At 47.6% G+C, this 13,256-nt stretch overlaps 1 protein-coding gene across 5 annotated transcripts in view; it reads right to left on the reverse strand.

The window, feature by feature from the left end:
- The window catches only part of dennd2b (DENN domain containing 2B), an 82,320-nt gene that overhangs the window by 12,816 nt on the left and 56,248 nt on the right, over positions 1–13,256 (reverse strand). For all 5 annotated transcript variants that reach the window (XM_065013154.1, XM_065013152.1, XM_065013151.1 and 2 more), the window contains 2 exons: positions 12,443–12,583; positions 12,140–12,288 (listed from right to left, as the gene is read on the reverse strand). In XM_065013154.1, coding sequence (XP_064869226.1) covers positions 12,140–12,288; positions 12,443–12,583 — 290 coding nt within the window. The remainder of the gene's footprint in view (positions 1–12,139; positions 12,289–12,442; positions 12,584–13,256) is intronic.

Raw genomic sequence — 13,256 nt, forward strand, 5'->3', positions numbered from 1 at the left:
GAAACAGACTCCATGAGGGTGGTATGAGGGCCCGACGTCCACAGGTGGGGGTTGTGCTTACAGCCCAACACCGTGCAGGACGTTTGGCATTTGCCAGAGAACACCAAGATTGGAAAATTCGCCACTGGCACCCTGTGCTCTTCACAGATGAAAGCAGGTTCACACTGAGCACATGTGACAGACGTGACAGAGTCTGGAGACGCCGTGGAGAACGTTCTGCTGCCTGCAACATCCTCCAGCATGACCGGTTTGGCGGTGGGTCAGTCATGGTGTGGGGTGGCATTTCTTTGAGGGGCCGCACAGCCCTCCATGTGCTCGCCAGAGGTAGCCTGACTACCATTAGGTACCGAGATGCCTAAGGTGCGGTTGGCCCTGGGTTCCTCCTAATGCAAGACAATTCTAGACCTTATGTGGCTGGAGTGTGTCAGCAGTTCCTGCAAGAGGAAGGCATTGATGCTATGGACTGGCCCGCCCGTTCCCCAGACCTGAATCCAATTGAGCACATCTGGGACATCATGTCTCGCTCCATCCTCCAACGCCACGTTGCACCACAGACTGTCCAGGAGTTGGCGGATGCTTTAGTCCAGGTCTGGAAGGAGATCCCTCAGGAGACATCTCGAGGCTATTTTGCAGTGGTGTAAAGTACTTAAGTAAAAATACTACTTCGGTCTGCAGGTAGTATAACTTTTCATTACATTTCATTATAGTACAACGGTTTGATTTGTCTAATCTTAGCAATTTCTTCTTAGCTAGCTACATAGCCGTCTTTGTATCAAAGATAATTGCGTAATTATCGTATTTCGTCGTCCTAACGTAGTCTACACTGCTATCTGCCCAGCAGCTAGCCAGCTAGCAAACGTCCACCGTCTTCCGAATACCAGCACTGTAAAAAACTATTACACTCAACTGAACGACTTGATTAGTGTAGTGTTAGCTAGCTACATAGTTGTCTTTGCTGTCTTCGTATCCAAGATAATTGTGTAGTTTAGAGTGTGTAGTCTTAGAGTGATTATCTTAATTTACCGAGGTTAGCTAGCCAGCTATTTGTCGTCCTTAACGTAGGAGACACTGCTAGCTAGCCAACAGCTAGCCAACGTCTACCGAATAGAACTTCCTCACTCAACAACCCGGTCGCATTCGCACCACAGGTAGTATCACATTTTCATTTAATTTCATTACAGTACAACGGTTTGATTTGTTTGATCGTAGCTAGCTACATAGCTAGCTACATAGCCGTCTTTGTATCAAAGATAATTGTGTAGTCTAGAGCGATTTTCTAGGTTAGCTAGCCAGCTATTGTCGTTCTTTTAACGCAACGTAACGTAATCAACACCGCTAGCTAGCCAGCTAGCCCCCGAATAGCAGCACTGTTGAAACTATCACACTCAACGGAACGACTTGATTAGTGTAGTGCCAACAACGCAGCCACTGCCAGCTAGCCTACAAAGTCAACAACGCAGCCACTGCCAGCTAGCCTACTTCAGCAGTACTGTATCATTTTAATTATTTTAGTCAATAGGATTCTTGCTACGTAAGCTTAACTTTCTGAACATTCGAGACGTGTAGTCCACTTGTCATTCCAATCTCCTTTGCATTAGCGTAGCCTCTTCTGTAGCCTGTCAACTATGTGTCTGTCTATCCCTGTTCTCTCCTCTCTGCACAGACCATACAAACGCTCCACACCGCGTGGCCGCGGCCACCCTAATCTGGTGGTCCCAGCGCGCACGACCCACGTGGAGTTCCAGGTCTCCGGTAGCCTCTGGAACTGCCGATCTGCGGCCAACAAGGCAGAGTTCATCTCAGCCTATGCCTCCCTCCAGTCCCTCGACTTCTTGGCACTGACGGAAACATGGATCACCACAGATAACACTGCTACTCCTACTGCTCTCTCTTCGTCTGCCCACGTGTTCTCGCACACCCCGAGAGCTTCTGGTCAGCGGGGTGGTGGCACCGGGATCCTCATCTCTCCCAAGTGGTCATTCTCTCTTTCTCCCCTTACCCATCTGTCTATCGCCTCCTTTGAATTCCATGCTGTCACAGTTACCAGCCCTTTCAAGCTTAACATCCTTATCATTTATCGCCCTCCAGGTTCCCTCGGAGAGTTCATCAATGAGCTTGATGCCTTGATAAGCTCCTTTCCTGAGGACGGCTCACCTCTCACAGTTCTGGGCGACTTTAACCTCCCCACGTCTACCTTTGACTCATTCCTCTCTGCCTCCTTCTTTCCACTCCTCTCCTCTTTTGACCTCACCCTCTCACCTTCCCCCCTACTCACAAGGCAGGCAATACGCTCGACCTCATCTTTACTAGATGCTGTTCTTCCACTAACCTCACTGCAACTCCCCTCCAAGTCTCCGACCACTACCTTGTATCCTTTTCCCCCTCGCTCTCATCCAACACTTCCCACACTGCCCCTACTCGGATGGTATCGCGCCGTCCCAACCTTCGCTCTCTCTCCCCCGCTACTCTCTCCTCTTCCATCCTATCATCTCTTCCCTCTGCTCAAACCTTCTCCAACCTATCTCCTCATTCTGCCTCCTCAACCCTCCTCTCCTCCCTTTCTGCATCCTTTGACTCTCTATGTCCCCTATCCTCCAGGCCGGCTCGGTCCTCCCCTCCCGCTCCGTGGCTCGACGACTCATTGCGAGCTCACAGAACAGGGCTCCGGGCAGCCGAGCGGAAATGGAGGAAAACTCGCGGACCTGACATCCTTTCACTCCCTCCTCTCTACATTTTCCTCTTCTCTCTGCTGCTAAAGCCAATTTCTACCACTCTAAATTCCAAGCATCTGCCTCTAACCCTAGGAAGCTCTTTGCCACCTTCTCCTCCCTCCTGAATCCTCCTCCCCCTCCCCCCCTCCTCCCTCTCTGCAGATGACTTCGTCAACCATTTTGAAAAGAAGGTCGACGACATCCGATCCTCGTTTGCTAAGTCAAACGACACCGCTGGTTCTGCTCACACTGCCCTACCCTGTGCTCTGACCTCTTTCTCCCCTCTCTCTCCAGATGAAATATCGCGTCTTGTGACGGCCGGCCGCCCAACAACCTGCCCGCTTGACCCTATCCCCTCCTCTCTTCTCCAGACCATTTCCGGAGACCTTCTCCCTTACCTCACCTCGCTCATCAACTCATCCCTGACCGCTGGCTACGTCCCTTCCGTCTTCAAGAGAGCGAGAGTTGCACCCCTTCTGAAAAAACCTACACTCGATCCCTCCGATGTCAACAACTACAGACCAGTATCCCTTCTTTCTTTTCTCTCCAAAACTCTTGAACGTGCCGTCCTTGGCCAGCTCTCCCGCTATCTCTCTCAGAATGACCTTCTTGATCCAAATCAGTCAGGTTTCAAGACTAGTCATTCAACTGAGACTGCTCTTCTCTGTATCACGGAGGCGCTCCGCACTGCTAAAGCTAACTCTCTCTCCTCTGCTCTCATCCTTCTAGACCTATCGGCTGCCTTCGATACTGTGAACCATCAGATCCTCCTCTCCACCCTCTCCGAGTTGGGCATCTCCGGCGCGGCCCACGCTTGGATTGCGTCCTACCTGACAGGTCGCTCCTACCAGGTGGCGTGGCGAGAATCTGTCTCCTCACCACGCGCTCTCACCACTGGCGTCCCCCAGGGCTCTGTTCTAGGCCCTCTCCTATTCTCGCTATACACCAAGTCACTTGGCTCTGTCATAACCTCACATGGTCTCTCCTATCATTGCTATGCAGACGACACACAATTCATCTTCTCCTTTCCCCCTTCTGATGACCAGGTGGCGAATCGCATCTCTGCATGTCTGGCAGACATATCAGTGTGGATGACGGATCACCACCTCAAGCTGAACCTCGGCAAGACGGAGCTGCTCTTCCTCCCGGGAAGGACTGCCCGTTCCATGATCTCGCCATCACGGTTGACAACTCCATTGTGTCCTCCTCCCAGAGCGCTAAGAACCTTGGCGTGATCCTGGACAACACCCTGTCGTTCTCAACTAACATCAAGGCGGTGGCCCGTTCCTGTAGGTTCATGCTCTACAACATCCGCAGAGTACGACCCTGCCTCACACAGGAAGCAGCGCAGGTCCTAATCCAGGCACTTGTCATCTCCCGTCTGGATTACTGCAACTCGCTGTTGGCTGGGCTCCCTGCCTGTGCCATTAAACCCCTACAACTCATCCAGAACGCAGCAGCCCGTCTGGTGTTCAAACTTCCCAAGTTCTCTCACGTCACCCCGCTCCTCCGCTCTCTCCACTGGCTTCCAGTTGAAGCTCGCATCCGCTACAAGACCATGGTGCTTGCCTACGGAGCTGTGAGGGGAACGGCACCTCAGTACCTCCAGGCTCTGATCAGGCCCTACACCCAAACAAGGGCACTGCGTTCATCCACCTCTGGCCTGCTCGCCTCCCTACCACTGAGGAAGTACAGTTCCCGCGCAGCCCAGTCAAAACTGTTCGCTGCTCTGGCCCCCCAATGGTGGAACAAACTCCCTCACGATGCCAGGACAGCGGAGTCAATCACCACCTTCCGGAGACACCTGAAACCCCACCTCTTTCAGGAATACCTAGGATAGGATAAAGTAATCCTTCTCACCCCCCCCCTTAAAAGATTTAGATGCACTATTGTAAAGTGGCTGTTCCACTGGATGTCTTAAGGTGAACGCACCAATTTGTAAGTCGCTCTGGATAAGAGCGTCTGCTAAATGACTTAAATGTAAATGTAAATGAGACCATCCGCCACCTCATCAGGAGCATCCCCAGGCGTTGTAGGGAGGTCATACAGGCACGTGGAGGCCACACACACTACTGAGCCTCATTTTGACTTGTTTTAAGGACATGACATCAAAGTTGGATCAGCCTGTAGTGTGGTTTTCCACTTTAATTTTGAGTGTGACTCCAAATCCAGACATCCATGGGTTTATAAATTTGATTTCCATTGATAATTTTTGTGTGATTTTGTTGTCAGCACATTCAACTATGTCAAGAAAAAAGTATTTAATCAAAATATTTCATTCATTCAGATCTAGGATGTGTTATTTTAGTGTTTCCTTTATTTTTTTGAGCAGTGTATATTGCATAACTTTTGACCAGAGCAAATATGGGCAGTAGTGTACTACATAGGGAAAGGGGTTCTATTTGGGACGTACTCTAAAGCAGAAAGGAATGGCAGACCTTTACAGACCAGGTCATAACAAAACCATATCAGCACCCGCACAACTGTCCACTTAAGTTTAGAGAATTCTAACTTTGCTATGTGATATTTTGCATTTGGGGTTACATAAGCATGTCAGATCAGTAATGGTTGTCCTGGGTCTTTCTGTGGCTGACTATGCAGATTCCCAGGAAACTCTCAGGATAGAGAGGCTTACTCTGTCAGACCCACAGGTGCAGGATGGAGAGTCCCAGTGTCAGCAGCACTGTCCACGAGCCCAGACGGGCCCATTTCAGCCCAGGACAACCACAGGCCCTGGCAGGAGCATCAGTACAGCTGTTGACTAACAGCTCCTCATACTGAAGCACATACATATTTTTCTGGGTGAGAATCGGTGCTTAATTTGTAAATCGGGAGGTGCCGGACCAAAAAGGTGAGGGCGAGAGGGGGATAACCTGGGGAGCTCTGATGTACCAGAACGCATGAGAGAAAAATCCCCTTTAATAAAGCACTGCATACATGTCATTGCATTTGCTTAGTGGCATAGAGAAGTAGAGCAGAGGCACTTACAGAAGTTGCACACATGGAGAACATTTTTAGTAACCTAGGGTCTGGGAAAAATTGTTGCCTTTTATAAACTCATGTCATGCAATTCTGCATCATTTTACATGACTGGAGACTTTAGCAGAATTTTTTTAAATATCGTACAAATGGTCAAAATGACAGTATACTTTGACACTGACACACTGAGATCAATAAAAACGACCTTGTCTTAAATCCATCAATAGTCTAGGCATAGGTGTGTGGAGACACACATTATTGTGGGCTACAATATGAGGAGGAAATGATAGTCCTAAAAATGCTTTCCAGTTTCACTGACTCACCCAATCATGTGCAGCCCAATCACAGCTGATTCGTGCCAAAAGCCTCTCTCTCTCTCTTGTTTTACTTTGTAAAAAACATTTGGAAGTTGATCAAAAATGTTGGTAGCCTACAGTAAACAGATTAGAGTCTTCTATTTTCAGCAGGAGCCATTTGCTTTCCAACCTGTTTTCCCACGATTGTATTTGAAATATTGCCTATTTTATCTGCATGCTGTTCACTGACAGATTTAGGCTATGCCTTGTAATTAGCCACACACAATCCATAGCTAGATAATTTGTTAAAATAAGCTACTGATCTTCTGTGGCTAAATTACAGGCTTTCCCATGGTGTACTAGGCTATTCTGAATTATTTCATTTCTTTCTGAACAGACAGCAGTAACTCTATAACTTTGGCAAATGTATCAGGGGTGATGCAGCTCCTCCAGAACCCTTCGCACGGCTATGATTCTATAAGGAAATAAATGATGAAGTGCAACACTGGAGAGATCAGCGTTGCAGGCTCATTCATGTCTATCAGAGCAGACAGGGAGAGAGATCATAGAAAGTGAATCTCGTTCCAGTTCTGTGAGAGACACAGGCGCGCTTCTCACACAGCCACAGCCACAGCCACACGTTGGTATCAAACATAGGTTGCAACGTTGCGCAAACCTAAACCGACTCGAATATCAGGGGGAAAAATCTACTTTTTCACATGACGCGGGGCCTCGAATGAACGTTGATTGTTTTAGGGCCTCCTGAGTGGCGCAGTGGTCTAAGGCTCTGCATCGCAGTGTTAGCTGTGCCACTAGAGATTCTGGTTTCGAGTCCAGGCTATGTCGCAGCCTGCCACGACCGGGAGACCCATGGGACGGCGCACAATTGGCCCAGCGTCGTCCGGGTTAGGAGACGGTCTGGCAGGCAGGGATGTTCTTGTCCCATGGCGCTCTAGCGACTCCTGTGGCGGGCCGAGCGCAGTGCACGCTGGCACGTTCGCCAGGTGTGCGGTGTTCCCTCTGACACATTGATGTGGCTGGCTTCCGGGTTAAGCGGGAATTGTGTCAAGAAGCAATGAGGCTTGGTTGGATTGTGTTTCCGAGGATGCATGGCTCTCAACCTTCGCCTCTCCCGAGTCCATATGGGAGTTGCAGAGATGAGACAAGACTGTAACTACCAATTGGATACGACGAAATTGGGGAGAAAAATTATAACTTTGATGGCTTTTATTAGGATCCAGCTCAAATTAAGCAATGGTGAGAATGATGAATGAAAGTGTCCATACTGCTCATTGATGCATCTAGTAGAATGTTTAGTATTCACATAGAGTCTTTTCCCCACTTCCTCTCCATAAGGATCTCAAGTTCCCATCACGGCCTAGGCTTGGACTCCCTGGTATGAACAGTTGTAGCGGAAGCTGTTTGAACAGTAAGACCAGGCTTCTCTTGGGCAACCCTACTCATGGTCCTATTCTAGCCTATTGATTCCAATGCTTCTTGTGGGCAGCATTGCAGTGTGTGTGTATATATAATAATAATAATAATTATGGGAAAGTCAGATGCTTGGCCTCTGGTTTCCATCTTCTGAGTTTCCCTCTTCAGTCTCACAGAAATATTTTAGATACAGTATGTTTCCACTGTGTTCATCCACTCCACCTTTGGGCGTTAGAAATACACACGGGGAAAGTGTTAAGTTGTTGCAGGTTGTTCGGTGCGGTGCCAGCATTGCTCCGTGTGATACAACAGTGTTCAGGAGTAATAAGGGACTAAATAAACTGTACAGCTTGTTCCCAGATTAGAGTGGTACACTGTAGCTACCTACAGTGGCTCACTTTAACAGACTGGGGTTACAGACACACACCATATTATATGGCTGCTGCTGGAGTCTGGAGCAATGGGCTCTTCCTGAATCTAATGCAAACCCCAGTCATTTCAACAGGTGGTAGAAGAAGATTATGAATGGGGTTTGAAAGGAGGATTTTAAACTAATAAAAATGCAATACATCTGGTGACTACCATGTGTTAGTTTGAAGTTTTCTGATGTCACAGGGAGCGGTGTAAGGGGAAACGAGGTACAGAAAACAGCCTTCCTTCTCCCTCTCAGAAAACAGCCTTCCTTCTCCCTCTCAGAAAACAGCCTTCATTCTCCCTCTCAGAAAACAGCCTTCCTTCTCCCCCTCAGAAAACAGCCTTCCTTCTCCCCCTCAGAAAACAGCCTTCCTTCTCCCCCTCAGAAAACAGCCTTCCTTCTACCCTCCCAGAAAACAGCCTTCCTTCTCCCTCCAAGAGCCTAATTAATTCACCATGACCATGAGAAAAGCTTTCAGAGGCGGTCTTTTGCTCTCGCTCTACACCCCCGCTCTTTCTTTCTCCCTGTTTCTCCCTCTCTTACCCTCCATCTTTCTCCCACTCATACACACACTACCTTCCTCCCAATCCCCTGTCTGTTCTACTGCGGGCCGCTCAGCAAATACAATAGAAACATTGACTTATTAAAGCACTTCAGTAATCGGAAACAACCTCCATGTTCTCATTCTGATACATACAAAGACGCTTGCTTTTGGCAAACGACCCGTTGTGACCTCTTAAACAAGTCATACACAGCCTACAGTACAAATAAAGGGTTAATGCAACAGTCCATGTAACCCCATAGGCTCGGCCCTTATTTACTCGCCGCATGGCAAATGGCCCAAGGCAATGCCGAGCCTTTGGCATTGTCTTATTAATAAATAATTAGCATACATGTTTAGATATTCACTTCTCATGACCATTTCTTGATCTTAGTCGGCTAAGATTGAATCTCGGAGCTGACAATGTAAACATCTGTTGTTCTGCCCCTGAACAAGGCAGTTAACCCACTGTTCCTAGGCCGTCATTGTAAATAAACATTTGTTCTTAACTGACTTGCCTAGTTAAATAAAGATGAAATAAAGATGAAATAAAATAAAAACACATAATACTTGATTGCACATGATTTGACCATAATATCAAATGGAATCAGACAAACATTTAAAAACCCTAAGGTCTATGTCTAATTAGCTAAATGAAATTAGCATAATACTAACAATAAAAAACATACAAAAGTTTAATCTAGAGATCACTGTTTTTTTGCATTGTATGCGTCTCAATCCACCGCATCCGTCTATGTTGCACTTCAGCATCTGCAATGAAAGGTGACAGAGCTAGAGCGGGGGGTTTTCAGGCCATGAAACATCCTTAAAATTAGACATCTGGTCTTCTCACAAAATCGTCTGAACGGTTTGGGCTACAAACCCCTCCGTGGAAAGATGAGACTCTCACGAACATGATGCTGTTCTCCGGTTTTCTCTATGACTCCCACAAGCATCTTGGGACTCGTCTGAAGTTGGTACAGCCGATCTGCCAACTTCTGTCTGTAGCGTCCAAACAGTTAGTGCTGCACACTAATACGACCCCTCTGTGAAAAGGTGAGACTTGCCCCCCGGTTGGGACAGGGCTTAGACTCTTATCGGTTAATAGGCTAATTACATAGTCTTGTGTATATTTAAGCAATTAGGCCAGAGGAGGTGTGGTATATGGCCAATACACCAAGGCTAAGAGCTGTTCTTATGCACGATGCAATGCAGAGTGCCTGGATACAGCCCTTAGCCGTGGTATATTGGCCATATACCACAAACCTCTGAGGTGTCCTATTGCTATTATAAACTGTTTACCTACGGAATTAGACCAGTAAATAGTTTTTTTGTTGTCATACCCATAGTATACAGTCTGATATACCCCAGCATTCAGCCAATCAGAATTCAGGGCTCGAACCACCTGGTTTAAAAAAGAATACTTATATATAAAATATTACAACAGTACAACCCAGTGGAGACACATTCCCTAACATGGCCTGTTTGGTGTTTTCCCTCCCTCAGATCCTTCTCCGATTAGATATACATTACACCCAGACATACATCATGTTGTGATGGAAGGGATTTCTGGGATTGGATTGTGTTCTTTGTGTCCCGCGGGACCAGACCCTTTTACCAGTGAAGTCAGTGGAGGGTCTCTTCCCTTCTCCCCAACACGGCCCAATGACGCCCAGAGTGGCTCCTTGAATCCTGTTTTCAATGGGAACTGAGACACAAGGGGTCTGGTACGTGTTCTGGGGCACTCTGGCAGCTAGAGCTCTATCTGTTGTGGTTCTGGGTGTGAGCCCTAGAGACTAAATCCAGTTAGACACACACAGAAAGGACTGGTTGGTTTGTGATGTTAATCCACAATGAAAACGTATTGTTTTGCCTTTATTCAGAACCTGAATAAGACCAGAATGGTGAAGTATGTCATTGTGTTGATACAAAGCAGGTTTTATGAAGTAATAGTATATGGTTTTCAATGAAGTTCTAACATTGAGCAGGGCTGTAGTCTGTAGTATTGTAGTCTGTAGTACTGTAGTCTGTGGTACTGTAGTCTGTCAAGACTCATGGTGCTGATTTTCAGTGTTGTTCACTAAAAGTACCTCAGACACAGACTATTCGATACAGCTCTCAAGTCTTTGCTGCTGTTCACAAGATTCCTTAGACATGGGTGACTGATTAACAATCTTTGGGTGATGTGCAAACTGACATGTACCCGGGAGTCGTTGTCTCAAACGGCAGAGTGACGACAGAAACAGCTTTCTCTGAGTCCCCCTGGGTGGAGAGAGGGCTGTCGTAAACAGGCCAGGCAGGGACCAGGGAGGGAACATGGCGCCATCAGTCACACAGTGACAGTGAAGCCATAGATCAGAGGGGAGAGTCGCTGCACACAGGAAGTACATTCCTTCCCCTCACAGTCACTGCCCCCACTGATGTTTGTTTAAACTGTCCTCTGATGTGTAGAGATTACCGTTCAACACAAACTGCCCCCCTCTAACAGAGCCCCTCAGCCCAGAGTGCTGTCCTATAGCCAGGGGCAGATTGCTGCCTGGTGGGACTCTGGCTCCTTGGAGACCCCTAGCTCCATGTTATCGGCCCCACCCCACCCTGCCTGCCGTGGTTGGACAGTGGCCTCCGGCAGAGAGATGACCCATTTCTGGAACCACATCAGTTGTGAGTCCATGCAGGGAGAGTTTCATTACTCCATAGTGGTAGGTGTGGTCTGAGATGGCTACACCGATTCATTTAACAGCTCTAACGATGTCCCCGCATGCTAAACCAGTTAAGCACCAACTGACAACCCCACAGTAGAAGGCTGCTATTTACTGTGCAGATTGGGTGAATGGCAAGCAGCTCGACTGAGGAATTCAATCTGCCATCAACAGTTAGGGTGAGCCAGAGTGCACTGGCAGAGTGGCAGGTCAATCCCCACTATTGAAACTGTTATACAAGTCAATTCTCTCTTCGAAGTTAGTCCTTCTTTAAAGTTCAGGATATGTCATCTCTGTGAGAGGAAATGCACCAAGACATGTGAAACAGTGTTATGGTGACGGTATCATAGTCAGTCTGTACTGTATAGCCACATGTCCAGAAAGATACAGATAGAGGATCCCTGAGCTCAGCAATGTGGGTCTGAGAAAAACAGTCAGGCCTCTGTGTGAATGTAAACAGAAAAGGGAAAATGTACAAGAGCTTGAGATAAAATCCCTCTCATGTAAGGCAGATGTTATTGTAATGGGGTTAGAATAGGTGAATTCACTGCAGAAAAAGACCGTGAACTTCAGTGATAACTGAGAAGGGATATTATTGCTAACATACACCGTAATCCTAGACAGCAATTGATCTCACTCCTAGCCACCATGTGTGACAAGGATGAAGTATTCTAGGAACTATTTGTACTATTTATAGCCTAATATCGAAGGGTTAAGATCTTTGTCAGGCGATAACCTTACACTACAATATGAGCAGGCGTTGAGAGCTCTACGTATCAGTTCTCTGTAAATACTGTACTTTCAATCATTATCTAACAATGACAACAGCCCTTAGCGTTTCAGAACTACCTTATCAAAACACTGCCACTAAAGGTATTATTGAGCATTTCACTTGGCACAAGTAACCATCATCTAACAACTACAAGTTTCAACAACCCCCACCTGCCTCTAACAGGGCATGACCATTAGTCAGGGACAGCTTCCCATGAGTAGGTGATTCAGTTCTCTCTCCATCTTTACTTATTACTAGAAGGGTTACCAACTATAAGAGTCTTGATGCTCACCTGAGTTTATCAGCCACAAAGATGACTCTGCGCTCCAGCAGCAGGGAGGCGAAGACCTGCACCACCTGACGCACGCTCAGGCAGCTAAAGAGACTGTCAAAGTCTACATGCTCCAGTCTGGAGTCCATGGGCCGCCTCAGCTCAATGACCTGGGGAGAAGAACACCACCTGGGGTCACAACTTTGGTCACAACCAGTCATACATTCACAGAGGTCACAGGTCATGCTCAATTAAGCATACATCACATTATCTTCATCCTTATTTGATGGAACCTTAGCAACCAAGGGCTGATGTGTCTCCAACCTCATTCCCTGCTCCAGGCAGGAAGGTCTTGACTTTGATGGTCTTCCCTGGCGCTGGGAAGGGTGACTCCATCAGACTCCTCATGAAGGGGTAGACCAGGGCTGCAGAAATCCCCCTCCGCCTCTCCACCTCATCCAGGATCTACACACAGCACAGGACAGGAGGTTGAGAGTTAGACCACACAGCACAGGACAGGGGGTTGAGAGTTAGACCACACAGCACAGGACAGGGGGTTGAGAGTTAGACCACACAGCACAGGACAGGGGGTTGAGAGTTAGATCACACAGCACAGGACAGGAGGTTGATAGTTAGACCACACAGCACAGGACAGGGGGTTGAGAGTTAGACCACACAGCACAGGACAGGGGGTTGAGAGTTAGATCACACAGCACAGGACAGGAGGTTGAGAGTTAGACCACACAGCACAGGACAGGGGGTTGAGAGTTAGATCACACAGCACAGGACAGGAGGTTGAGAGTTAGACCACACAGCACAGGACAGGGGGTTGAGAGTTAGACCACACAGCACAGGACAGGGGGTTGAGAGTTAGACCATACAGCACAGGACAGGGGGTTGAGAGTTAGACCACACAGCACAGGACAGGGGGTTGAGAGTTAGACCCCACTGCAGACACAACAATCAATATTTCAAACAGAAAGTCACAAATTCCCTATATAGTGCCTTATGGACCGTGGTCAGACGTAGTGCACTAAATAGGGAATAATGTTTCACTCGGGATGTAGATTGAGATTCTAGTAATAGACCAAGACCAAGTACATTCAGTCAGTATGGCCAGTGTTGATGGAATGGAAAT

This window comes from Oncorhynchus nerka, linkage group LG28 (genome assembly GCF_034236695.1).
Source record: "Oncorhynchus nerka isolate Pitt River linkage group LG28, Oner_Uvic_2.0, whole genome shotgun sequence".
Classification (NCBI taxonomy): Eukaryota; Metazoa; Chordata; class Actinopteri; order Salmoniformes; family Salmonidae; genus Oncorhynchus; species Oncorhynchus nerka.